This window comes from Saccopteryx leptura, chromosome X, assembly GCF_036850995.1.
Source record: "Saccopteryx leptura isolate mSacLep1 chromosome X, mSacLep1_pri_phased_curated, whole genome shotgun sequence".
Lineage (NCBI taxonomy): Eukaryota > Metazoa > Chordata > Mammalia > Chiroptera > Emballonuridae > Saccopteryx > Saccopteryx leptura.
In genome coordinates, this window is record NC_089516.1 from 74,363,656 (window position 1) to 74,391,211 (window position 27,556).

The 27,556-nt window shown below is 37.5% G+C and overlaps 1 protein-coding gene across 1 annotated transcript in view; it reads right to left on the reverse strand.

Moving 5' to 3' along the window:
- The window catches only part of BRWD3 (bromodomain and WD repeat domain containing 3), a 131,285-nt gene that overhangs the window by 14,479 nt on the left and 89,250 nt on the right, over positions 1 to 27,556 (reverse strand). The window contains exons 28-40 of the mRNA XM_066357703.1: positions 25,743 to 25,854; positions 24,637 to 24,698; positions 24,384 to 24,539; positions 23,290 to 23,410; positions 22,104 to 22,229; positions 21,941 to 22,019; positions 15,144 to 15,200; positions 13,468 to 13,608; positions 12,096 to 12,170; positions 10,233 to 10,385; positions 8,812 to 8,975; positions 7,579 to 7,676; positions 6,856 to 7,014 (exon numbers count right to left, since the gene is read on the reverse strand). Of these exons, the coding sequence (XP_066213800.1) occupies positions 6,856 to 7,014; positions 7,579 to 7,676; positions 8,812 to 8,975; positions 10,233 to 10,385; positions 12,096 to 12,170; positions 13,468 to 13,608; positions 15,144 to 15,200; positions 21,941 to 22,019; positions 22,104 to 22,229; positions 23,290 to 23,410; positions 24,384 to 24,539; positions 24,637 to 24,698; positions 25,743 to 25,854 (1,503 nt within the window). The remainder of the gene's footprint in view (positions 1 to 6,855; positions 7,015 to 7,578; positions 7,677 to 8,811; positions 8,976 to 10,232; positions 10,386 to 12,095; positions 12,171 to 13,467; positions 13,609 to 15,143; positions 15,201 to 21,940; positions 22,020 to 22,103; positions 22,230 to 23,289; positions 23,411 to 24,383; positions 24,540 to 24,636; positions 24,699 to 25,742; positions 25,855 to 27,556) is intronic.

A 27,556-nucleotide genomic window follows, 5' to 3' on the forward strand; every position in this document is an offset into this window, starting at 1 on the left:
CCAAAATTTATAAAGAACTTGTAAAACTCAACACCAGGAAGACAAACAATCCAATCCAAAAATGGGCACAAGAAATGAACAGACACTTCTCCAAAGAGGACATACAGATGGCCAATAGACAAATGAAAAAATGTTCAACATCACTAATCATTAGAGAAATGCAAATTAAAACCACAATTAGCCTGACCAGGCGGTTGCGCAGTGGATAGCGCATCAGACTGGGATGCAGACGACCCAGGTTCGAGACCCCAAGGTCTCCCGCTTGAGTGCGGGCTCATCTGGTTTGAGCAAAAGCTCACCAGCTTGGACCCAAGATCGCTGGCTCAATCAAGGGGTTACTCAGTCTGCTGAAGGCCCACAGTCATGGCACATATGAGAAAGCAATCAATGAACAACTAAGGTCTTGCAATAACAAAAAAAAAAACAAACAAACTGATGATTGATGCTTCTCATCTCTCTCCATTCCTGTCTGTCTGTCCCTGTCTATCCCTCTCTCTGACTCTCTCTCTGTCCCTGTAAGAGAGGAAAAAAAAAAACACAATGAGATACCACCTCACACAAGTCAGAATGGCGCTCATTAACAAAACAACACAGGATAGGTGCTGGCGAGGATTTGGAGTAAGGGGAACCCTCCTGCACTGCTGGTGGGAATGCAGACTGGTGCAGTCACTGTGGAAAACAGTATGGAGATTCCTCAAAAAATTAGAAATGGAACTGCCCTTTGACCCAGCCATTCCACTTATAGGAATATATCCCAAGGACACCATATCACCGACTGAAAAAAAGAAATGCACTCCCATGTTTATGGCAGCATTGTTCACAATAGCATAGATCTGGAAACAGCCCAAGTGTCCATCAGTGGACGAGTGGATTAAAAAATTGTCCTACAGGCCCTGGCCAGTTGGCTCAGTGGTAGAGCATCGGCCTGGCGTGCAGAAGTCCCGGGTTCAATTCCCCGCCAGGAGACACAGGAGAAGCGCCCATCTGCTTCTCCACCCCTCCCCCTCTCCTTCCTCTCTGTCTCTCTCTTCCCCTCTCGCAGCCGAGGCTCCACTGGAGCAAAGATGGCCCGGGCGCTGTAGATGGCTCCTCGGCCTCTGCCCCAGGCGCTAGAGTGGCTCTGGTCGCAACAGAGCGACGCCCCGGAGGGGCAGAGCGTCACCCCCTGGTGGGCAGAGCGTCGCCCCCTGGTGTGTGTGCCGGGTGAATCCCGGTCAGGCGCATGCAAGAGTCTGTCTGACTGTCTCTCCCCGTTTCCGGCTTCAGAAAAATACAGAAAAAAAAAAAAAGTTGTCCTACATATATACAATGGAATACTATGGGGTCATGAAAAAGAAGGAAATATTACCTTTTGCAACAACATGGATGGACCTGGAAACTATTATGTTGAGTGAAATAAGCCAGGCAGGGAAAGAAAAGTATCATATGACCTCACTCATTTGAGGAATCCAAGGAATAATGAGAACTGAGGAACGAAATTGAGATAGAGGAGGGATCAAAGGAACCAGAGGAAAAGAGGACAGAGGGAAAGGGGATGATTGGATGGAAGGGAAGGGGGGAGGGTGCTGTAAGGAGGGGGGCAAGGGAGATATGGAGGGGAATATGGGGGAGGGGGATGCATTCGGGGTGACCCTAGAATCTATGTAAACACAATTAATTAAATAAAAAAATTAAAAAAAATAAAGATAATGTCAATTCTTTTTGAAAAGTAAATAAAAAAGATAACAGAGCTCATTGAGAAGCAAATAAAGCAAGAGAAGGTAGCTGATTGATTGAGACTTGGGATATTTCAACATTTGAACATAAAGAACAGGCAAAGATTACTAACTGAAAAGGAATAGCCAGTAACGTAGGAGGGAAACAGGAGAGTATACTGTAAATAGCGAAAAAAGCAAAGCCTGGGATTGTATGGTAACCACCACTATCAATCAGATCAGTGTAATAATCTTGGTGTTATGGACTAAATCGCATTACCCCAAAAATTACATATACTGAAGCCTTAACCACCAATGTGACTTTGTTTGGAGATAGTTTTTAATTAAAGTGAAGTCACAAGGGTGGGTCCTAATGAATTAGGGCTGGTGTCCTTAAAAAAGGAAGAAACACCACCAGTGATCATTCTCTCTCTCCCTGTCTGGGGATGCACAGAGAAAAATGCACGTAAGGACGCAGCAAGAAGGTGGCCATCAGCAAGCCAGGAAGAGAGCCTTCACCACGCACCAACCCTGCTGGCACCTTGATCTTGGCCTTTGAATCTCTAGAACTGTGAGAAAATAAATGTCTCTTTTAAGTATATGAAAGGTGCTTAACATCTTTAACCATCAGGGAAAGGCAAAACAAAACCAGTCAGATACCGACTCACACCTGTTACGATGGCTAGTTTCAAAAAAAAAAAAAAAAAATATATATATATATATTACATATAAAACAAGTGTTGCTATAAAAGATGTGGCAAAAAGGGAACCCTCATACACGTTTAGTGAGAATGTAAATTAGCACAGTCATGAAAATCAGTATGGAAGTGCCTCAAAAAATTAAAAATACAACTATCAGGTAATCCCTCAATTCTCTTTGTGTATATGTCTAAAGGAACTGAAATCAGGATCTTGAAGAAATCTGTACTCCCTTGTTCACTGCAGCATTATTCACACTAGCCAAGGTATGACAACATATATATATATATATATATATATATATATATATATATATATATATGGGGATGATAGGATATATGTATATGTGTGTGTGTGTGTGTGTGTGTATATATATATATATATATATATATAGTGAGATATTACTCAGCGTTAAAAAAGACAACATGGATGGAGCTGGAGGACATCATGCTAACTATGTCAAATAAGCAAGACACAGAAAAAGAAATATTGTATGATATCACTTACACGTGTAACAAAAACACATTTCCGTTAATGACAAGCTGCATATATCATGGTGTTCCCAGAACCCTGTAACGGAGCTGAGAAAACTGCCATCTGTCACCCACTGATATTGTAGCCATAGAAATGTCATAGTACAACACAGGACTCCCGTTTCCGTGGTGATGCTGTGTAAACAAACCTACTGCAGGGCCATTTGTATAAAAGTATAGCATGTACAATTATGTACAGTGCATAATACTCGAGAATGATAATGATTATGTTACTGTTTTTTTTATTTACTATATTATGCTTTTTATTATTATTTTATAATGTACTTTTTTTGCTTAAAATAAGTTTGCCAAAGAACCATATGCCATGTCAAGGCGGCAGCAGCCTCATGCAAATCGTGTTCACTGTGTTTATTGATTGCATTATTTTCTCGAGTTTGATTTCATCTTGTGTGCTTTTGTACAGTAATGTGCTGTCTAGGCCTGTAGCCTGTGTCACATAGCTTAGGTGTGTAGTAGGCTATACCATCTAGGTTTGTGTAAGTAAGCTCTATGATGTTCACATGACAAAAATCAGCTAAAGACATGTTCTGAGAACATAACCCTGCCATTAAGCGCATAGAAGCAGACAGTAAGATGGTAGTTGTCATGGGCTGGGGGTGGAAAAATGGGGACCCAGAGGCAGATTTAACAGCGGGTGCACCAGACGTGTGCCCTGGGCCACAACTTCTGAAGGGCCCCACAAAACCCCAACTTAACACTTTTTTCTAATGACACCAAGTTTGGTTTCATATGTGCAATTTTAACATTAATAGTACATAATATTTTTATTTATTTAAAAATATGGTTAACATGTATTTTTAGTTTCCCTCTCTCTTTTTTTTAAGGGGCCCAATATTTTCTACTGCTCCTGGGGCCTCAACCGACTTTAATTCACCTCTGTGGGGAGAGGATGTTCAAAGGGAACAAAGATTCAGTTATCCAGCATAAATAAGTTCTAGATATCTAATGTACAGCATGGTGATGATAGTTAACAATACTGTATTGTATACTTGAAATTTACTAGTAGGATAGATCTTAAGTCTTCTCAATGCATACACAGTAATCATGTAGAGGCGATATATATTAGTTTGATTGTGGTGACCATTTCACAGTGTATGCATATATCGAAACATCAAGTTGTACACTTTAACTATATACAATTTTTATAGCAATGATATCTCAATGAAGCTACTAAAAATAAATATCTGTTGCTTAAGCCACGTACTCTGTGGTGTCTTGGTATGACAGCCCAAGCTGATTTATACACTAGGTGCTAGCAATAGAAATTATAGATAAGAGACTTAAGTAGTATTTGTCCTGGTCAGAGAGCTCAGTTAGTTAGAGTCCTGTCCTAATATGCCACAGGTTCAGGTTCAATCCCCACTCAGAGCACATACAAGAATCAACCAATGAATGCACAAATAAGTGGAACAACAAATAAATGTTTCTCTCTCTCTGTCTCTCTTCCACTGTAAAATCATTCAGTCAATAAAAAAATTAACTGGTATTAAATAGGTGTAGAAGTCACAAAACTTAGCAACTGACTAGATATAAGGAATAAAAGGAAATAAGTAAATCAGAAAAAAACCAAGAACTGCATGATTCCATACATTGGTGGGACATAAAAACGAGACTAAGAGACATGGACAAGAGTGTAGTGGTTATTAGGGGGGGAGGGAAGGAGGAAGAGGGGAAGGGGGAGGGGCACAAAGAAAACTAGATAGAAGGTGACGGAGGACAATCTGACTTTGGGTGATGGGTATGCAACATAATTGAATGACAAGATAACCTGGACATGTTTTATTTGAATATATGTACCCTGATTTATTGATGTCATCTCATTAACATTAATAAAAATTTATTTATTAAAAAAAGGAATAAAAGGAGAATCAAAGAACACTGTAAAATTATAAATTGGGTGACTAGTAAAATAGTGGTGCCATCAACTAAAATAGTGAGTGCAAGAAAAGAAGCAAGCTTGAAACTGATGAATGATAAGCACCCAAAGGAAATTTTTTTAGAAAGCACTCAGATATGAGACTGGTAGAACAGATGTTAGGGCTAAATATATGAATTTGGAGAGTCATCAGCATGAAGATAATTGATGTAGCTATTATTTGTAATAACAAAATGCCAAAACAAAAAACAAAAAGAAAGAAACAGAGAATATACTAATATTGGATAAAACAATATATTAGATAAGTGGTACTACAGAAGCCAGGCAGGAAAGTTGCTAGAGCGAGTAGTCAATAGCATGGAATGATACACATAGATTCAGGGAATAGAGGCCAAGAAAAAGATAGTGGCTGATCATTGGAGATTACTGATTAGTGAAGAGAGAACAATTTGTGTAGAGTGTGTGTGTGGGGGGCAGAAGCCAGAATGTAAAGGGTAAAGGAATGTTTAGATGGAAAAGAAAAGGCAGGAAACATAATCTACTCTTTCTAAAATCTTGCTAATAAAGGAAAGGGCAAAATGAGAAGAAAGCAGCACAAGTATGAAACGTGCTGCTGGAGCAGAAGAGGGAGGAAAGATAAAAACTGAGTAAAATAAATGCAATAATTATCTTAAAGTAATCAGATATGTAAAAATATTTCTGACATAACCAATATAAAATATATCTTTAGAAAGTCTATTTTTCAGTTATCTGATACTTCAATAAATGGATTAGCTATTTAATCTTTCATTAAAACATATAAAATAAGCCTGACCAGGTGGTGGCGCAGCAGATAGAGCGTCGGACTGGGATGTGAAGGACCCAAGCTTGAGACCCTGAGGTCGCCAACTTGAGCGTAGGCTCATCTGGTTTAAGCAAAGCTCACCAGCTTGGACCCAAGGTCACTGGCTTGAGCAAGGGGTTACTCAGTCTGCTGTAGCCCCACGGTCAAGGCACATATGAGAAAGCAATCAGTGAACAACTAAGGTGTCACAATGAAAAAAACTAATGATTGATGCTTCTCATCTCTCTCCGTTCCTGTCTGTCTGTTTCTATCTATCCCTCTCTCTGACTCTCTCTCTGTCCCTGTAAAAAAAAGAAAAAAAAAAAAAGAAAATAAAATTATATACTCTAGTAAAGATATTTGCAAAAACATAGTAATTATTCTTGACAAACTTCAAACAGATGAACACACTAGAAGTTTCTCTGAATATGTTCAAGGTCCATAACACAGGGCTAAGTAAACAAAGAAAGTCTACATAACCGTAACATTCAAGTATTTACAACCGATGCCCCCTGACATTGTCGGTACAAAAGAAAATGCATGTGATGATGAATTATTAGGTCAGTGATTTCTTTTAAAAATTAGTGAAAATTTTTCTACAAATAATAGTTATATGGAAGCTTTGGTTGAATGGAGAGGGTTGTTCTGAGAATTCCTGAGAAACAGGAAGAACACATTCTGAAAACCACTGAATTATTGAGACAACACTGAGGGAAGAGAATATCTTAGTCATATAACTAGGAAAGCAAAAGAAGGTGGTAGCTATAGGTATTGACCAAAAAGATAGCCCATTTGTTCACCAAAATCCTCTTTAAAAATTGGGGTAGGCTTTGAAAAAATTAGCACTATTTAAAGATGAATTTGGAATTTTTTCTGCCTTTTTTATCAATGTGGTTTAATATACAAAATTCTTTAATGTGTCTAATAGTCTGGTTTTTATGTGCTTGGGGAAAGGGCTCTTCATTTAGTTGTCTTTCCTTATTCATTTTTCATTTCATTTAAAAAGACTAAAATATGTCCGGAAATATTACTGGGAAGTCTGCTTACAGCCTATTCCTAGTTAAGGATATGAAACCCTGAGTCAAAAGTGACAATATTGACATCCTCATTACCTCTACAGACATGCTAAGTTTTACTACCTAAAGACACCAGCTTTTACATAATCCATCTGCCATTATAAAGGAACAAAGATTAAACACCATTTCTTACCTTGTTTAATTGGCAAAACTCGATTCCGAAATGATTTGGCTTTCCCTGGCTCATGACTCGTTCCACTTCGGCCATATCCACTGAAGCTCGCTGAAGAAAATGGGCCATCGGCCTCATCATCAAGTAAATAGAGTGAAAGCCCTTCTGCAGCATCTGAAACTTATAGTTAAAAACTGCAATGTTAACATAATTATCAGGTTTGCAGTAAAGTTATAAAACAACCTGTTTTTCAAACTCTACCTCACTTTAGTTATTCTACTCCAACATCACCTTTGTGTATTGTTTGAAGGAAATATGAATATTTTAAGAACAAATGTTTGGTTACATCATTAAGATTTCAAGGACAGGATGTCAGAAAAACGTGTCTAAGGAAACCACTTCCATATATAATAAATCTGCAATTTTTCCATGGCAAATACAATGTAGAGTGCTGAGCTATTAGAGATGTTAAAAATCATAAAGTTACAGAATTTTAAAACTAAGAGACTTTAAAATTAATATAGTTTTATAACATCTTCATTTAAAATATAAAGACACTTAACCTCATGGCCTAATGTCTAACCGAGGACCATCAAACTGGAGAAAATTAGGAATAAAACACAACTTTTCTACATCAAAATCTATTATTCTTTGTACTATATATAAATCATGCTGCCTGTTCTATATCCTTAATATCAGTCACACACTGAAACATACAAAACCAAAAACAGAAGACATATTTACCAGGAGACGAGAAAGGAGAGCTGTTCCTGGCATAAGACATTGAGGTATTCTGGTCATTTTTAGGCTGCAACTTCATTTGTTTCTGTTTCCCTTTTGGACTACAAGTAAAAATGTGTAATGATGAAGATTTTTTCTATTAGCCACATATTATGATATACATGATACAAACTGCTTAAGGTGAGAAAAAAAATGCCTGATAATTTAAGTAAAAGATTTCAAAATTGGTAATATAAAAAGTTTAGTTCAAAGCACTAAAGGTTTTTGCTATAACAAAATCCACATAAGCAGAGCTTTTGGTTACTATCTCCATCTTTACATAGGTGCAACATATGTTAAAAAAATCTCTTGTGGCCCTGGCCGGTTGGCTCAGTGGTAGAGCATCGGCCTGGCGTGCAGGAGTCCTGGGTTCGATTCCCCACCAGGGCACACAGGAGAAGCGCCCATCTGCTTCTCCACCCCTCCCCCTCTCCTTCTTCTCTGTCTCTCTCTTCCCCTCCAGCAGCCAAGGCTCCATTGGAGCAAAGTTGGCCCGGGAGCTGAGGATGGCTCTGTGACCTCTGCCTCAGGTGCTAGAATGGCTCTGGATGCAACAGAGTGACGCCCTAGATGGGCAGAGCATCGCCCCCTGGTGGGTGTGCCGGGTGGATCCCAGTCGGGCATATGTGGGAGTCTGTCTGACTGCCTCCCCATTTCCAACTTCAGAAAAAAAAAATCTTTTTTTTTTCTTTTTTCTTTGAAGCTGGAAACGGGAAGAGACAGTCAGACAGACTCCTGCATGCGCCCGACCGGGATCCACCCAGCACGCCCACCAGGGGCGACACTCTGCCCACCAGGGGGCGATGCTCTGCCCCTCTGGGGCGTCACTCTGCCGCGACCAGAGCCACTCTAGCGCCTGGGGCAGAGGCCAAGGAGCCATCCCCAGCGCCCGGGCCATCTTTGCTCCAATGGAGCCTTGGCTGCGGGAGGGGAAGAGAGAGACAGAGAGGAGGGGGGGTGGAGAAGCAAATGGGCGCTTCTCCTGTGTGCCCTGGCCGGGAATCAAACCCGGGTCCCCCGCATGCCAGGCCTACACTCTACCGCTGAGCCAACCGGCCAGGGCCAAAAAAAAAAAAAAAAAAAAAAAAAATCTCTTATATCATAGGATCCCCTCAAACTATTCAATAAGCATTAAGAAATAAAGTCAAATACACAATATGCTTTGAAAACATAAAATACTACATCAATGTAATATACCTAGGAGCTCTGCTACTGGATAATGAACTGCTGCTGCTTCTTAGACGTTTTCTGTACCGTGGCCGTCTCCTCTTCTGACCCTGGATTGCTGACTTATATTCAGAGATGATGTTTTTAATATGACTTTCAAATAAGGCAGATAATCGCAGCGTCATGCTATAGATCTGAAAAAGTAGAAATTAGTCTTATTGAGCAACAACTTCAATTATATAAAAAATAAAAGGTATAAATATGCCTGAACTGTTATCTCAGCATCATAATACAAAATACTTGTGTTCTGTCATATACTCGAAAAATTCAACCTGAAAAATTAAAACAAGATACCATTTTTAACTAAAAATTAATAAAGAATTTTAAAAGACAATATACAATGTTGGGAGGCTAGAGGAAAAAAATTCCAATCCACTGCCAGTAGGTTTTTTAACTGCAACAATTCTAAAGGACAGCTTATAATAGGTATGAAAAATCTTAAAAATATACACAAGAATTGGCTAATAATTTCACTTCTGGGACTTTATCCTAATGAAATATCAGAGACTTACACACACAAAACACTTATATTCAAACATGTTAAAGATGCTAGCCACAGCTTTATTCATGAAAAGTGAAAAATTAGAAACAACCTAGAAATACTAGAAACAAAAGCTGAGAATCAAAATTTGCAGCACTAGGGATACTTGTGAAATAACATAAAAACACCATAGAATAAAATATAATGAAGATATTAAATGGACATATTTTAAAGAGTAATAATGACATAGGAAAAGGCTCATAATATCTTAAGTTTAAAAAGATTTCAAAGTATAAAACTTACTGTTTTAAAGAATACATAAACCTATGTAAGTATTAGGGTAGAAAATAAATCAAATGTGAAAACATTATGCCTACAGAAATTGACAAAAATTCATTTTATGAGCTGAAAGCAGCCATATTATAAACCCAGTGTGCAACTTATTTAAAAGTTAATCAGATAACAGTGATTATAAAACCCCAAAATTATTATTACTACTTTTTTTTTCTCAAGTTCTGACAAAACATAGAAAAAGTATTAAATGTCAGTATGTAGTTACAACTTCCGAATATGGCTCACTATTCATTATGATAAAGGGAACAAAAACATGCAGAATTAATCCAACTATTTTATAGAAATTTATACTGTAAACTACTTTTATTTATAAAATTATTTATTGGACATACTAAAGGGTACTCAAATTACTAGCATAGGTGTTTAATTTCAGAATGACTCTGCTAAATGTATCATTATGCATGCCTAATAAACTGTTAAGAGAAATGCTGAGAATCAAACTTCAGTAGGAATGTCAGAATTGTAGTACACATCTGTTTAGCAATTTTAAAACTTGTGAAAGAAAAAGCTGCTTGATAAATAACAGATTAATCCACCTAATATAGGTTTTTCATACCCTTGACTTCTTGTTAGAGGTATAAGCTTTAGAGTTGCTGAATATTTGGCGAACATCCTTATAAAATTCCAGAGGACTACCATAGTTTCCCGCTTCCAAAGTTTCTTTCACAGTGCTGAAGTCCATAGGAGTGTCTATAACACCTTGATAATCCTACAAAGAAGAATGTGTTATTAAATACATAGACTGGGTAACAATACTACATTATTAATAAAGTCACCATGAAATAAAGAGTACTTTCCAATATGAAACTGCCTCCCCCCAACCACAATACACTTAACAGAGCTCTTTTGTTGGCTCAGAAAAGCCAACAGGGCAGTATGAGAGGGCCTTAGCCCTCACCTGCAATCCATAACCATATGACTCTCTCAAGAACCAGAAAAGAAAATCCGTAGCCACTGGCTTCATCCCTACAGAGTCCATAATGTGAAATTGCATTTCTTGCTTAAAGTCTGAAGTAACCTCCAAGTCCCTGTCAAAATGCTCAATGAAAGCAGAAGATGGGATGATTCGCATATAATTAAATAGTTCCCTGTCACAACTCAGCTACATGTTTCCAAGAGGTTCTTGGCTGTAAGGACATTCTACCAAAGATGTCATTAATTGAAGGTCAAAGTCATATTGGCCATGTCTGTGCCTCTCTCCTATCATTTTGATTTTAATAAATTTGACACTTTTTTTTTCATCTAAGGTCTTTTTATATATTCAGAGTTAGTTTGATTTTGATTGAGGAGGGATAAGATTTTATTTTAACCCAAATCTTGCAAGTCCAGTTAAGATATTTCTAGGGTTACTCTATGAAAGTGCATCTGAATTGTTTATATCCCTATATATAACACAGCCATCAATGAATAAACATATTTTGGACTAAAATCCACTGTCAGTATTAGATCCCTCATATTGTTTAAGAATTAAAATATGCACATTTCTCTCAAAGGAGTAGCCAAACAAACAGAAGAGGGGCAGAGGAAGGACATACAGGAAACTATTTTTCAGTTTTTGAGAAAATACAATTGCTCTTAACGACTTTTCAAATTTTTTTTTTTTCTGAAGTTGGAAATGGGGAGAGACAGTCAGACAGACTCCCGCATGCACCTGACCGGGATCCACCTGGCACGCCCACCAGGGGGCGACGCTCTGCCCACCAGGGGGCGATGCTCTGCCCCTCTGGGGCGTCGCTCTGTCGCGACCAGAGCCACTCTAGCGCCTGGGGCAGAGGCCAAGGAGCCATCCCCAGCACCCGGGCCATCTCTGCTCCAATGGAGCCTCGCTGCAGGAGGGGAGGAGAGAGACAGAGAGGAAGGAGAAGGGGAGGGGTGGAGAAGCAAATGGGTGCTTCTCCTGTGTGCCCTGGCCGGGAATCGAACCTGGGACTTATGCACGCCAGGCTGACGCTCTACCACTGAGCCAACCGGCCAGGGCCAACGACTTTTTAAATTTTTACTTAAATCATAAAAATTGAAAGTATATTCTAACATAGCATGGCTTATGGAAATAAAAATTTTCATAGAATAAAAAGTTGGAACTTTGTATAGTATGATGAATCCGAGTGGGAATAATCAGCTGCAATATAGACACACTTTTATTGTGTAATTGAGGTGTTCTACTCTGCCACAGTAGCTTTAGATCTATGGAAATAAGTAAACATCTACCTCCTACACAGATGGTATGAAGAACCCTCTTGAGAACATGTGCTGATATAAAAAAATAACCAAAAAAAAAAATCCAACAAAGGTAAAAAAGGAGTGAACAAAATTGGCAAACAGCTTTGCAAATTATACAAGCATGACTTATAGAATGGAGATTTTTAAAAGTAAAACAACATAAAAATAGTCTATGTTTTTAAGAGATTACTAGGCCTACCTCAGAAAGAGATGGATCTTGTTGTCCTTCCGGAACAACTGACCCTGACGGTTCCCCCTCTTGTTCTTGGTGACCCTATTAGGATAAAGAAGATATATTGTGTTTCTAGATCATCACTACAAAATATCAAAAATTTCAATACAATTATTATTTAAGGATCAAAGATCCATAAATAGGAAGAATGTTTTTACCGACTGTAAAGATGAAGGAAAACTACATTCACCATTCTCCTCTGCTATGAAAACATAAGACTAATATATTACCCAAACTCCCTACAAATATAATCTTGATATAATCTTGTTCATTATTTGAATATTTCCCAACTTTAACCTGTATAAGCAGAGAATACTGATGATTACTAATTCAGAGGATAGTCTGATGTATATCTGAAATACTGCTGTACCTTTTCTTGGAGTAAGTTAAAATAGATTTGCTATCTATACTAAAAGGTTATTCACTGTATAAACAGACAACACTATTAGAAAAGAAATCCTATAATTGAAATTCTCAGGCTCTAACTTTGAGGAAAAGTAATATGGTATGTTGCTCACTGTAAGTGATCATATAGAATAACATTTAAATTTTAACGTAAATTATTAACATAAGGTTGACATATGTCACCAAGGGTCTACAACAGGGGCCAGGAACATTTTTGGCTGAGAGCCATGAATGCCACATATTTTAAAATGTAATTCCGTGAGAGCCATACAACAACCTGTGTATGTTATACATTATCCAATAAAAATTTGGTGTTGTCCCGGAAGACAGTTGTGATTGGCTCCAGCCACCTGCAACCATGAACATGAGCAGTAGGAAATGAATGGATTGTAATACATGAGAATGTTTTATATTTTTAACGTTATTTTTTTTTATTAAAGATTTGTCTGCGAGCCAGGTGCAGCCATCAAAAGAGCCACATCTGGCTCACGAGCCATAGGTTCCCAACCCCTGGTCTACAATGTGTAAAAGTATATTAGAAGTTAGTAAAATATATTAAATAAATATACAAAATAAAAGCAGGGAGATATTTATTTTTTATTTTTAAATTAAATTTACTAAGGTGACATTTGTTAATTATACAGGTTCTATAACAAATCATCAGCAAAGGTATTTAGATTTAAATTTGGTTTACTAATGTATAATTCACATACAAAATACATGACAGGCATTTTAATAAGTCATGACAGATCACACGACCCAGACCCAGTTTCACAATTCAAAGATACACAAACAAAGAAGGAGGGAGAAGGAAAGAAGAGGGAGGAAGAAAGAAGGTATAGGAAGGAAGGAAAAAAGTGGCTCTTAACTAGATCTTAGCAGACATTTATAGGAAATTACATGATGACAATTATTTAAACAAATGTACGCTTACTGGGTAAGGAAGATGGTCAGCGGGCTGCCGAAACGGCTCTGAGTCTTCTCGTTCATAGATGAGACTCAGCAGTTCTTTGCACTGTTTCCTCCAGGCATCAGGATTATACTTTACAGACTGTCTTCTGCCTCTGCATTTGACCTGTGGATTTTAATGGAATTATATCTAAAAGCTCTTTCCTTCACTCTTCCTTGATTTTTATACTGTTTTTCTCTTTTTTTAATATTTATTTATTTATTCATTTTTTAGAGGGGAGAGGGGGGAGAGGGAGAGAGAGAGAGAGAGAAGTGGGGGAGGAGCAGAAAGCATCAACTCTCATATGTGCCTTGACCGGGCAAGCCCAGGGTTTCGAACCGGCGACCTCAGCATTTCCAGGTCGACGCTTTATCCACTGTGCCACCACAGGTCAGGCTATACTGTTTTTCTAATGTTAACATACCTATGTAAGATAGAGCAGCTGCTATTTAAAAGTTTCTTAGTTTAGAGTAGATATCACTCTCCGCAGAAAAATATAAACAAATACCGTATTTTTCACTCCATAAGACGCACATTTTTTCCCCAAAAAGTGGAGGAGAAAATGCCTGTGCATCTTATGGAGTAAAAAATATGGGATTTTATTAAATATTTTAACACACCATTTGGTTCAGAATATTTTTTTTTCTTATTTTCCTCCTTAAAACCCTGGTGTGTCTTATAGTTGGGTGCGTCTTATGGAGTGAAAAATATGGTAAATACTAGATATTACATTCATAAAAATAGTAAGTACTATTATGAACTTTCTTCATTTTAAGAAAATTGGGACCTCAAATAAACACAGGGCAACAAATTATTTTTTCCTCCATAAGGTTAAAAAAAATAATGCCTTAATAATTGCTTGGAATTAAGTGTACCTAACTAAGGCACCATTATCTTCTCAAAATAACATTATCTTCTCAAAATAACACTTCAAATACATGTACGGATATATGTCAATCTTTGGGGTCATGATAAATGCTGGCCTTTACCATTTGATGCCTTTTTTATATGATCTCTTTCAGTATTTCAAAGGAAAATTTCCCTTCATATAGAACAAATATTTGCCTAATCATTATAGAGTGAAAGAGAGCAGCACAGTGTGAACATTACACACCTGAGCCTGCTATCTTTAGTGTGGCTTGCTTGCACAGTTGGTCTGTGACTAGCATCTGGGAACTTGGCACTTGAACTGTTTCCAAAATAAAGGTGGTCTACTCTATCTACACTCTTTGTATATATAATGCGATCTGTGCTGAACACCTGGTTTCTGATACTTTCCTGCTTTCTGGGACTCTGGAATCTTGGCATGTGCCAGTCAGATGATGTCTACATAACCAGCTCCCAATAAATTCTTTAGGGACCAAGTCTCTAATAAGATACATGTTGCTGCATTTTCATTGTTGGGGAAGAGCGTACTCTGTGTGGCCCTCCAAGGAGGGAGAGAGCATAAAGAAGCCTGCATATGGATTCTTCCAGGCTTTGTATCTTCCCCCTGTGATTGAGCTGTACAATCTTACTATGTCACTGCAATAAAACTCAGCGAGTAACAATTACATATACTGACTACCGAGAGTCTTCAAAATTTTCAGACGTATGTAATTGGCCTTAGAGATTAATGACAAAAGAAGCCAGAAAATTTTTCTTATCATTTATTCACTCACCCTTCTTCCAGATGAAGTACCAGGTCCATCTGAATCCAAATCAACCATTTCTGTATCCTAAAATTAAAAGGGAAGACAGGTGAGATAGTAAATTACATTCAAAGTCTTAAAAATTAGATCAACATTTACATTTACAAAGAAATGGCAAACACTATTGGAGCAGCAGCAGAACGAAGGCTGGAGGGAGACTCACTCCAAACACAGTGTGCTGGATACAAGCTGGAAGATACACTGGGAGAAAAGTAAACAGGGTTCCTCCTTAAGTCAGAACAGGAAATAAGGGGGAAAGGATAGTGGATGAGTATTTAAACTTGTACCTAAATGTTAGCATCTGAACAAAACTTTCTCTACATGACACACTAAATTAATACAAATATTGATCAACTTACGACCTATGCAATTTATGAACATTCGACTTTACGACCACAATAGCTAGCCACGACTGCTCTGCATCTGGCAGCACAAGCATTGCCCAGCTGGGCGTACGACAGTGCAGACCAGCTTCCGGCAGCACTACCATCTCCGTGTGCACCATTTCAACTGTTATCCCAGACTCGGTACAGCAATTTTTGTTTTGTGTCTTGGATATTTTTCATTAAACCCCTCCCAAGATGTCTACCAAGAGGAAATTGTCTTTGCAAATATTAAACCAGTTGTACTGGTAATGCAGTGTTTTACTTAAACCTGACGAATGTAAAAATAAGAAACAAAATGGTATAGAGATGATACAAATAGCATAAAATGAACAAAGAAAATTATGATATATAACAATAATAAAAGAAAATTATGATAAAATATGACTTAAAGATTTTTATAACATCATTTCACAGTACTGTACATATAGCCTACTCAACTTATGACCAAATCGTGTTACGACCGGTCTGTCAGAACCAATCATGGTTGTAAAGTCGAACACTAGCTGTATATGATAACCATTAATTAATAAGGATTGATCTTTTGATATTTCAAAAAATTCATTTCTTTTTCTATAAAGAAAAGATGAATGTGCATTAAGTATCTAGGGTGTGACTAAGTATCTTTCTGAGGGGTAGTTTTCCATTACACATAGGCAAGGCTCACACACCACTGTTCACCTGGTGACAGTAAAACACATAGATAATGCCTATGAGGATGAAAAAAAAAGTAGCTCATGAGCTATTGGCATCCTTTCCTAAAAGTTGTTGAATTACCATTTTACTTTAATTTTCTGTTATCAATGAAAGAGTACTACTCTGAGAGTAATATTTGTTCATGATAAAAACTCTGAACAAACTAGGTATAGAGGAGCAAATGTACTTCAACAAAATAAAGGCCATGTATGACAAGGCCACATCATGGTCAACAGTTAAATACCAAAAGTATTTCCTCTAAGATCAGAAGCAGGGTAAGGATGCCCATTCTAGCCACTTTTATTTAACACAGTACTGGAAGTCCTATCAAGAGCAAATTAAATTAGGGCCTGACCAGGCAGTGGTGCAGTGGATAGAGCGTCAGACTGGGATGTGGATGACCCAGGTTTGAGATCCCGAGGTCACCAGCTTGAGCACGGGCTAATCTGGTTTGAGCAAGGCTCACTGGCTTTAGCCCAAGGTCGCTAGCTCAAGCAAGGGATCACTTGGTCTGCTGTAGCCCCTCAGTCAAGGCACATATGAGAAAGCAATCTATGAACAACTAAGGAGCCACAACAAAGAATTGATGTTTCTCATCTTTCTCCCTTCCTGTCTGTCTATCCCTATCTGACTCTCTCTCTGACTCTGTCTCTGTCACAAAAAAAGAGCAAATTAGGCAAGAAAAGCAAAAGGAATCAACATCAAAAATGAAAACGTAAAACTGCCTTTATTAGCAGATGAGATAGTACATATATGAACTCTAAAGAGTGTACCAAGAAACTGTTAGAATAAATTAAATCAGTAAAGCTGCAGGACACAAAATCATACTAAGACAAGTTGTGCTTCTGGACACTAGCAGCAAAATTAAGAAAATAACCCCATCTATAATTGCATCAAATAGAAAATATCTAGAAGAAATCTGAACCAAATATCTGTACACTGAATAGTATAAGATATAGATGAAAGAAATCAAAGAAAATGCAAGTAAATAAACGGAAAGATACTTTGTGCTCATGGACTATAAGAATTAAAATTCCCATACTATCCAAACCAATCCATAGATCCAATGCAACCCCTATCAAATTGCAATGGCATTTTTTCACAGAATTAAAACAACAACAACAAGTTATAAAATTTGTATGGAACCACAAAAGACTCCTAATAGCCAAAGCAATCTTGAGGCAGAAAAATAAAGGTATAGGCATCATAGTTCCTGATTTTAAACTATATTACAAAGCTACAGTAATCAAAACATTATGTTATTGACAAAAGAAACACACACACATAGATCAATGTAACAGAATAGAGAGCAAAGAAATAAAGCCACACATATATAGTGAGTTAATTTATAACAAAGGAGCCAAGAATATACAATGGGGTTGTAAAACCCCATTTTACAATTCTTCAAATTATTTTCAAATAATTCTTCAAATCCTAGAAGAAAACTTAGGCAGTAAAAAAATCTCAGACATCTCTTATAGCAATATTTTGCAGATATATCTCCTTTGACAAGGGAAACAAACAAACAAAAAACAAATGGGATTACATTAAATTAAAAAGCTTTTGCACAGCAAAAGAAACCATCAGCAAAATGAAAAGGGGACACAGCGAATGGGAGAACGTATTTGCCAATAAGACATCTGGTAAGGGGTCAATTTCTAAAATATATATAGAATTTATAAAACTCAACACAAAGAAGACAAACAACTCAATTATAAAATTAGCAAAAGAACTGAATAGACAGTTCTCCAAAGAGGAAATATATAGGGCCAATAAGACATGAAAAAATACTCAATGTCACTAAACATCAGAGATATGCAAATTAAAACCACAATGACTTATCACATCATTCCAGTCATAATGGCTATTATCAATAAATAAACAAACAAGTGCTGGTAAGGATGTGGCAAAAAGGATGTGCACTGCTGGTGGGAATGCAGACTGATGCAGCCACTGTGGAAAACAGTATAAAGTTGCCTCAGAAAGTTAAAAATGGCACTGTCCTTTGACTCATAGATCTTACTTCTGGGAATATATGCAAATAATTCCAAAACACTAATTTGAAAAAAAAATATATGCACCCCTGTGTTCACTGCAGCATTGGTTCTGATAGTCAAGATCTGGAAACAGCCCCAGGTGCCCATAAGTCAATGAGTGGATAAAAAAGCTATGCTGCATGTACACAGTGGAAGACTACTCAGCTGTAAAAGTGAAGGAAACCTTACCCTTTACAACAGCATGGATGGACCTGGAGATTATTATGCTAAATGAAATAAACCAGGCAGGGAAAGACAAATACCATATAATCTCACTTATATGTAGAATCTAATAAGCAAAATAAACTGATGAACAAAATAGAAACAGAGGCAAAGTACATGGAACACACTGACCACTGTTAGAAGGGTGGGGGCTTGAGGGGCCAGATGAAAGAAGGTGAAGTAATTTAGTAAAAAAAAATGACACATACATACACATATATAAAACACATAGACACAGAAAACAGTGAGGTTATTGCCAGAGAAAAGGGGGTGGAGGTAGGAAGAGGTGGGTAAAGTGGTAGGAAATGGGGATGGAAAGAGAATTTGCTTGGGGTTGTGGGTGCATGATGCAGTGTGCAGATGTTTTATTGAGTTGTACACTGAAATCTGTACAGTTTTGTGTACCTATGTCACCCCAATAAATTAAATTTGAAAATTAATAAATCTAGATAAAAATGAAAAGGCAACCTACTTAAAGGGAGAAATATATACAAATCATACATATCACAAAGGGTTAATATAAAAATGTATTTTAGAAATGCATACACTCCAATAGCAATAAACAAACAAACAAAAATAACAACAACAAAAAAATAAATGCCCAAACAATTCAATTAAAAAATGTGCCAAGGAACTGAATAGACATTTTTTCCAAAGACATCCAAATGGTCACCAGGTCTATGAAAAGATGCTCAAATCATTAGGGAATGCAAATCAAAATCACAATGAGCTATCACCTCTTCCCTCTTCGAATGTCTAGCATCAGAAACAGAAGAGATAACAAGGGCTAGAAGGGATGTGGAGAGAAGGAAACACTGATGCACTGCTGGTGGGAACTAAATTGGTATAGCTTCTACAGAACACACTATGGAGGTGCCTCAAAACCTTAAAAATAAAACTACCATATAATTCAGCAATCCCACTTCTGAGTGTGTATTTATAAAAGAAATACAAACAGAATACAGAAGAGATAAAACTGTATTCCCATGTTTGCAGCAGCATCATTCGCAATAGCTGATATGAAAACAAACTATGTTTATGTAAACAGGTGACTGGATAAGGAAGGTGTGATTGATATGTGTATACACACACACACACACACACAATGGACTATTATTCAGCCTTGAGAAAAAAAGTAATCTTGTCTTTTGTGACAACATTGATGGACCTTGATGGCACTATGTTAAGTGAAATAAGCCAGACAAAAAAAGACAAAGACAAGTACTGCCAAGAGCTGGGTGAAAGGGGGAAAAGGGAGAGGTTGGTAAAAGTGTTCAAACTTCCAGCTGTAAGATGAATAAGGTTGAGAATCTAAAGATCTAAAATAAAACGTGATGACTATAGTATAGTTGATAACACTGTATTGTATAATTAAACTTTTCTAAGACAGTAAAAGTTAAATGTTCTCATAAAAAAAGGTAAGAGTTGTTGAATTATCTTGTACTTTTATTTTCTAGTCTAACCCAAGTAGTGCTTACTCTGAGGAGAAATTCTTGCTCCATAAAACCCTGAGTCAAATAAGCTTATATGAAAGGTCAAAGAAAATTACAGGAATAGAAATAATAAATTAAATAACATTTAATTCCAATAATATAACATTTTATAGTCAGATATACTTTCATTAAAGGGTAAAAGAACAATGAAGATTTACCATTGTGAAGATTAAGAATAAAGACAATATAAACAGGTGACATATCTCTGTACAATAGTCACTATAATAGAATCTAGCAAATTTGAGTCACTCATCCATGAGATGAATTGTCTTCCACTAAAGATTTTTGAATTACCACTTTCTATTATTATTTGAGTCTTTTTTTAAAGAAATAAAAAAGTTATTAATTGATATTAGAGAGAAATAAGTAGAGGTGAGAGGGTGAGAGAGAGAGAGAAAGAGAGAGAGAGAAACATCACTTTGTTTCTGTGTCCTGATAGCACATTGAAGCGGCAGCCTTTGTATATCAGAAAGATGCAACTGAGCTAACTGGCCAGTGCTGTTTCAGCCTCTTACCTTCATTTTTGCTTTTCTCCAGCCACAAATGGCCTTATGTACATTAGGGATATGTCTGGGTGAGGAAATCAGACGTGAAGGATTGCTGACAATACCAATTTTATATCATTAAAAAAAATTGGGCCAGACCAGGTGGTGGCGCAGTGGACAGAGCATCAGACTGGGATGCAGAGGACCCAGATTCGAAACCCCAAGGTTGCTGGCTTGAGCAAAGGGTCACTCACTCTGCTGTAGCCCCCCTCCCTGGTCAAGGCACATATGAGAAAGCAAACAATGAAAAACTAAGGTGCTGTAACAAAAAATTGATGCTTCTCATCTCTCTTCCTTCCTGTCTGTCTATCCCTAACTGATCCTCTCTCGTGCTCTGTCACAAAAAAAAAAAAAAAAAAAAATTGGTTCATGTTAGCAAATTTCCATGGAAACCAAATATCAATTCCATAAAACTACTAAAAATATTTTGAAAACTGAAAATTTAAAATACGTTAATATTTCACATATTTGTGTAGAAAATTAATCTCTCTTAAAATTTCCCTCAACCAACCATTCTTTTAAAATACTTTGCACTTTATCCTGTTCTTAAGGGCTCTAATCTTTTTTTTTTTTTTTCAGTGAGAGGAGGGGAGGCCGAGACAGACTGCCTAATGTGCTGGACCAGGATCCACACAACAAGCCCACTAATTTTCAACCTTTGTTTCTCACACACTAATAAACTAATTACTAAAGAAAAAGGGGCCCTGACCTCTTCCTCTTTAGTAACTAATTTATTTGTGCCATGAGATGAAAATGGTTGTATTCAGTCAGGGGCACTGACCTTAGTAATTAGTGTGTGTTTATGCCATGAAAAAAAAAAGGTTGAAAATCACTGCACTAGGGGATGATGCTCTGCCCATCTAGGGCGTTGCTCCATTGCTCAGCAACCAAGTTCTTAGCACCTGAGGCAGAGACCATGGAGCCATCCTCAGTGCCCAGGGCCAACTCGCTACAACTGAGCCATGGCTGCACAAGAGGAAGACAGAGAGAGAGGGGGGGGGGAGGGGGAGGAGTGAACAAGCAGATGGGCACTTCTCCTGTGTGTTCTGATTGGGAATTGAACCTGGGACATTCACACACCAGGCTGACGCTCTACCACTGAGCCAACTGGGCAGGGCCTAAAGGCTCTAATCTAAAAAATCTTGATTTCTCATCACTTAAACCCACTGAGTCAAACAGGATGACTGGACACCTTGTCTGATTGAATACTGTAACGCTACTACATTTTTGGTAGATGCCATCTAAATACAGGTTAAATAGTTTTATATAAAAAGATGTGGATGTTTCACCAGCTTTTAGAAATTAGCTTCATTGCTTATAACACCTACATGTAATACTTATTGCAGTTCAAATAACAAAAAAGGAGTATACGACCACTAATGCAAGTCTTACCTCCTCTGCATCAGTACTGTTTAGTTCTTCTGCTTTAATTTTATTATAAGTATCCAGTATATCAGTACAGCTCTGGTCCCTAAGAAATATAAGTCAAAATAAACTTCAATACATATTATAAAATCAGAAGACAGTTTCTGTGTAAAATAAAAGTGGTTCTTACCCAATAAATCGAAGTAAGACATCAGTTACAATTTTGGCTGCTTTTACTATAGGACTGTCTGGCTCATTGAAAGTCCTGGCATTATGTTCAATGTAGCGTACCTCCCACATTAGTGCTGATATTCTCCTATGAAATACAAAATACCTTCTGTTACACTGGAAACTAATACTGAATATAAACTGTAATTTGAAAAATAAATAGAAATTTAAAAAAATAAATAGAAATTAAAAATAACTTGTTATTCTAGAAATAGACAACATAGAACTAGGCACTTAATCATGATATGTCAAAGGTGTTCCAATATATCTATGTAACCCATATGCATGTGACAAGTGTGAACTATTTGAAGTACAAGCAAGAATTTAGAACTACTGGACTGCATATAAAAACCTGGAAGAGAACTGACCTGGGACATCATTGATAAATAGAGATTTGACCAAAAAGAAATAAATACAAACAAACTGCTTAAAGTGAACAGGATATTTAGTTTTCCGGGCAAGAGATAGGAAAAGCAAGAAAAAAGTAAAACAGGTTACAGAAAAGAACAGACTTTTATCTACTTACTTTTATGATATATATTATTGAATAAATTATAAGTAATGTTACACAATACACCCAGCTGACTGTAACCAGTTCAGGGAACAGCTGTGGTCAGGACAGAAAGGACTCGAGGGTGATAGTGGTTCCAAAAGTGTCCCTCGACCACTTTCCTTCCCACAATCACTTCAGTCCCGACTAAAACCAAGAAAAAAAGAATAAGCTGGCTCTTTCTATATACATTACAAGGCTGGCAATTAAACCTAATCAACTGCTGCTTAATTCTGAAACAAGGGATTTGAACACGCTCAAAGTCTCTGTAGCACCTTAATCATGACGAAACCACAAAGTGTTTAATGTGCCTTTAATAAACTCGAGGTAACTAGTTTTTATTTCACATGTGATTTCTATTACTCATAACTGTTTCCCTGGATTTCATTCCTTTCATACCCCTTCTTATACTAGAAGAGTGAGAATCTACTGAATAAAAGGAAATTACTGTTCTAAATGTTTACAAGGAATCTTGGAGTGGCTCTTTTGAATGATTATTTATACTATGAAAATGTATATCTCACTGTATCATTATACAAAGAGCAAAGCAAAAGATGTGAAACTATAAACTTATAGTAAATAATAAAACTAATCAAACCTGTAAAAGCGATTTTCAAGTCTCCGCCTGATGGTGTTGAGGTCAGTTGGATATGCGATTACAGTACAATACAACGGATAGGCACTGAGATCCACTGGAACAGCAAAGGGGCTGGCAAAATCTACAACATTCCCAAAATCAAGGAAGGGAGTTATCAAGACCATTAACATTTCATGCCAACAAACAAAACTCACATATAAACAAGAGGGGCCAATGTACTACATTTCTGAAATGATGAACATTCAATTATGCAAATATTCATCAAATAGTGCTATAATATTATGTTTATTTGGACAAGACTCATGCATGACAGTGGTTCAAATCAGGTAAAATAAGACAAAATTAAAGATGAACTGTAATTTTGAATTGATGTCTTTTCTGGCTAACTGCCAAATGTCTCAAGTAATATGTCTTAGAAAATATAGTTAGGTATATGAGTAAAATATATTACCCACTGTCTTTACAAAAAAAAACCAAAGTCAGGCTTACGTACCAACAAGAGTCAAAATGATTCAAGAAAATAAAAGATATCTTTTACCTGCCTTAACTACTACAAGCCACCAGAGAAATAAAAATGTTTAACAGTCATTACTTTGGCCAAGCATATAAAAATATTATTAAAACTGGAATCACTGTGACTTTTTTTTTCTGTGACAGAGACAGAGAGAGACACAGAGAGGGGGACAAATAGGGACAGGCAGATAGGGAGAGAGATGAGAAGCATCAATTCTTCATTGCAGCACCTTAGTTGTTCATTGATTGCTTTCTCAAATGTGCCATGACCTGGGGGCTACAGGAGACCAAGTGACCCCTTGCTCAAGTTAGCGACCATGGGCTCAAGCTGATGAGCCCACGGTCAAACCAGGTGAGCCCACCACGTTCAAGCTGGCGACCTCAGGGTTTCGAACCTGGGTCCTCCGCATCCCAGTCCGACTCTCTATCCACTGCGCCACCGCCTGGTCAGGCAGGAATAACTGTGACTCTTGAGTTAGAAATGTATAGTGAAAAAATACATTTTCTATTGTGGAACTTAAAATTCTGCTGGTTTTCCTTGTTCCCTGCCGTCCTCCCAATATTCCATCTGTCCACCATACCGAGGGAAAGCAGGTGGCTGATGCCCTGAATAACGCGTTCACACTCCTCATCTCTGCAATGAGCGCCCCACTCCCCCTCCTGGGGCTTGTACAGCAAAGCAGTCAGCTCCTCCTGGGACACAGGCACACCAGCACCCACTTCATCTGGAAAGGCAGCTGTGCGGGAGAAGAACAGAAACGTTTAGTTTCCAATAGCATGGATTGCCATTTTTCTTTTAGAAAGATTAGAATTCATGTTGAAGAGCATATTTACTTCCTTCTGGAATTGGCTCCATATCCCAGGGGCTCATCTTTTCTCGCTCATTATTGTCCCAGCTATTAAAAAAAATCACAAGATACAAATCAAATTTACATGATACTTTTATAGAAGAGCATGTTTTACATGACTTCTTGGGGACAGAAATTTGGGAAAGGGCAATACAGTTTGCCTTAAGTACAACTTTGCTTATATACAAACAATAAACCTCTAATAGAGAAAACATGGTCTACCAATATGAATCACAGAGAGCAATAAGATTATTCTTAGTTTTACTTGGTGTTTTAATAATTCCAATCAAGGACATATTCGATGTTAAGCCAGGGTACAGAATAAGGATATCTCTTTGGAAATTCCTTTCAGGTTAAAAAAGTGATTTCCTAGATCACTTATTTCTGTGATAATCTACATTATCCTAACAACTTTACCCTTTAAGTACAAAAAACATTCATGTACGCCCTCCCTCAAAGGGTTAACAAAATACTCACTACTCAAAGGGTTAAGTACTATAAAGATTTCCAAAATGATATTATTCTGTTTTGAATGGCAATATGAAGACTAAAGTTAATATTTACAGAATAAACATTTGTTCTCTCATTCCAGACAAAAAATTTTATTAATTAGGAATATTAAAACTCTGGGATTTCATGAAGAACTAAAGAAAATGTAATAGAAAAATATACATCCAACATAAAACAGTCACTTCTGCCTAGAATTTACACCATTAAATATAAGACTAGGTACTAATATTTATTGCTATATTCTCACTGTAGCAATTACTTTAAACACTGAATTAATTTCTGTATTAAAAATGAAGTCATAGTCATAATTCTTGTCTAAAATAGAATTACAAAAAAATACAGGCATCGGGGAGGTAGAAGTAAGTCTTCAGTTTCCGCTTTGTGTTAACAGTACCACTTACCTGTTTTAGCATACTGGACCAAAAGGTTTCTCACTACATTTCTATGATTGCTTTCTTACAGTTATGGGTCTTGTCACATTAGGGAAGTCAGACAAAAAGGCATTATTCTGGTAGGGTTGACAAAAAGTCTATATAACACTTCAGTATTATAACAGGCAGAAAGGACCATAACTGTACTTACTGAACACTGTAACACTGGAAAGAACTATCCGGGTACTCTGGCTGGAAAGGCTGCTGACTCTCCACAGTCCCAAACCACCAGGCGTCGTCTATTATACTGCGGAATCTATCACCTGTAATGGTTTTAGAAATTCTTACAAGGGTGCTCTTGAGAATAATAGCCCTGATCCCACTCTAAATTGCTATTTTTTGTTGAATACAAAAGTAGCATTGTAAGTAGCATTGTTCAAGATTTCAATTCGAGTTTTCAAGATCAGAGAATTTTACATTTTACCCTGTTCAAAGATTTTGAGGGCCCTGGCCGCTTGGCTCAGTGGTAGAGCGTCGGCCTGGCGTGCAGAAGTTCCGGGTTCGATTCCTGGCCAGGGCACACAGGAGAGGCGCCCATCTGCCTCTCCATCCCTCCCCCTCTCCTTCCTCTCTGTCTCTCTCTTCCCCTCCCGCAGCCGAGGCTCCACTGGAGCAAAGATGGCCGGGGCGCTGGGGATGGCTCCTCGGCCTCTGCCCCAGGCGCTAGAGTGGCTCTGGTTACAACAGAGCCACGCCCGGAGGGGCAGAGCATCGCCCCCTGGTGGGCAGAGCGTTGCCCCTGGTGGGCGTGCCGGGTGGATCCCAGTCGGGCGCATGCGGGATTCTGTCTGACTGTCTCTCCCCGTTTCCGGCTTCAGAAAAATACAGAAAAAAAAAAAAAAGATTTTGATTTCCAGACACTACTTATTTTTCTGAAATAAATCACACTTGTTCAGGTTTTTTAAAATAACTGCTCCCACACATAATTTAACTTTTATCAATTACCTGAAATCATCATTAGGCATACTACTTCTTGCACTGTACACTCTGTTAATACAGTTGTTTCTTCTCTTGTTTGCTTTTTGCCATGAAAAATCACTTCATACTAGTTTTCTGTTCTAAATGGCTAAGGATCACAAAATCAAAGTACTGTGCATAAAGATGTTTCTTCCAAATAAGAAAGGATAATTTAAAAGTACTATGGCAAACATTTACATAGTGCTTACTCTGTGTCATGTACCATTTTGAGTGCTTTCTCCATATTAACCCATTTATTGTTTAAATTTTTTTTTTTAGTTTTTTATTTTATCTACTCATTTTAGAGAGGAGAGAGAAGGGGAGAGAGACAGAGAGGGAGAGAGAGAAGGTGGGGAGGAGCTGGAAGCATCAACTCCCATATGTGCCTTGACCAGGCAAGCCCAGGGTTTCGAACCTGCGACCTCAGCATTTCCAGGTCAATGCTTTATCCACTGCGCCACCACAGGTCAGGCAAACCCATTTATTGTTTGCATCAACCTTATAGATGTGGCCTCATGTGATTTCCACTTTAATGATAATGGAAGCGAGGCATATGGAGAGGAGCCCAAATATCAATTACTCTATTTTAGGACAAACTGATATTTGATAATTTTATTTTTAATTCAGATTTGTATTCTAATAGATTAGATATTTGCAGATGATTTAGAGCAGTGTTTTGCAACTGCAGGTACGCCAGAAATTTCATGTGGTCTGTGAAAGAGTTAACCACCCTGATGCTGTATGAGGATTATAGACCCAGTGATCTTAGTCAAATTTGCTTATGTTCAGTGTGATTTCTGCCTTAGAAGTCCCTGAAATAATTCTCCTATTTTCACCAGTCCTCAAGTAAAAAAAGTTGAAAACCATTGGTTTAGAGGCTATATAACATGCAATGTGCATGCAATCACCTAAATGTAACTGAGAAAAAAAATTAATTTTTCTAATTTGGCTAACAGCTTTTTTCCAGCTACATGTTAAACTAGTTTCTTTCTGTTACATCAGAATTTA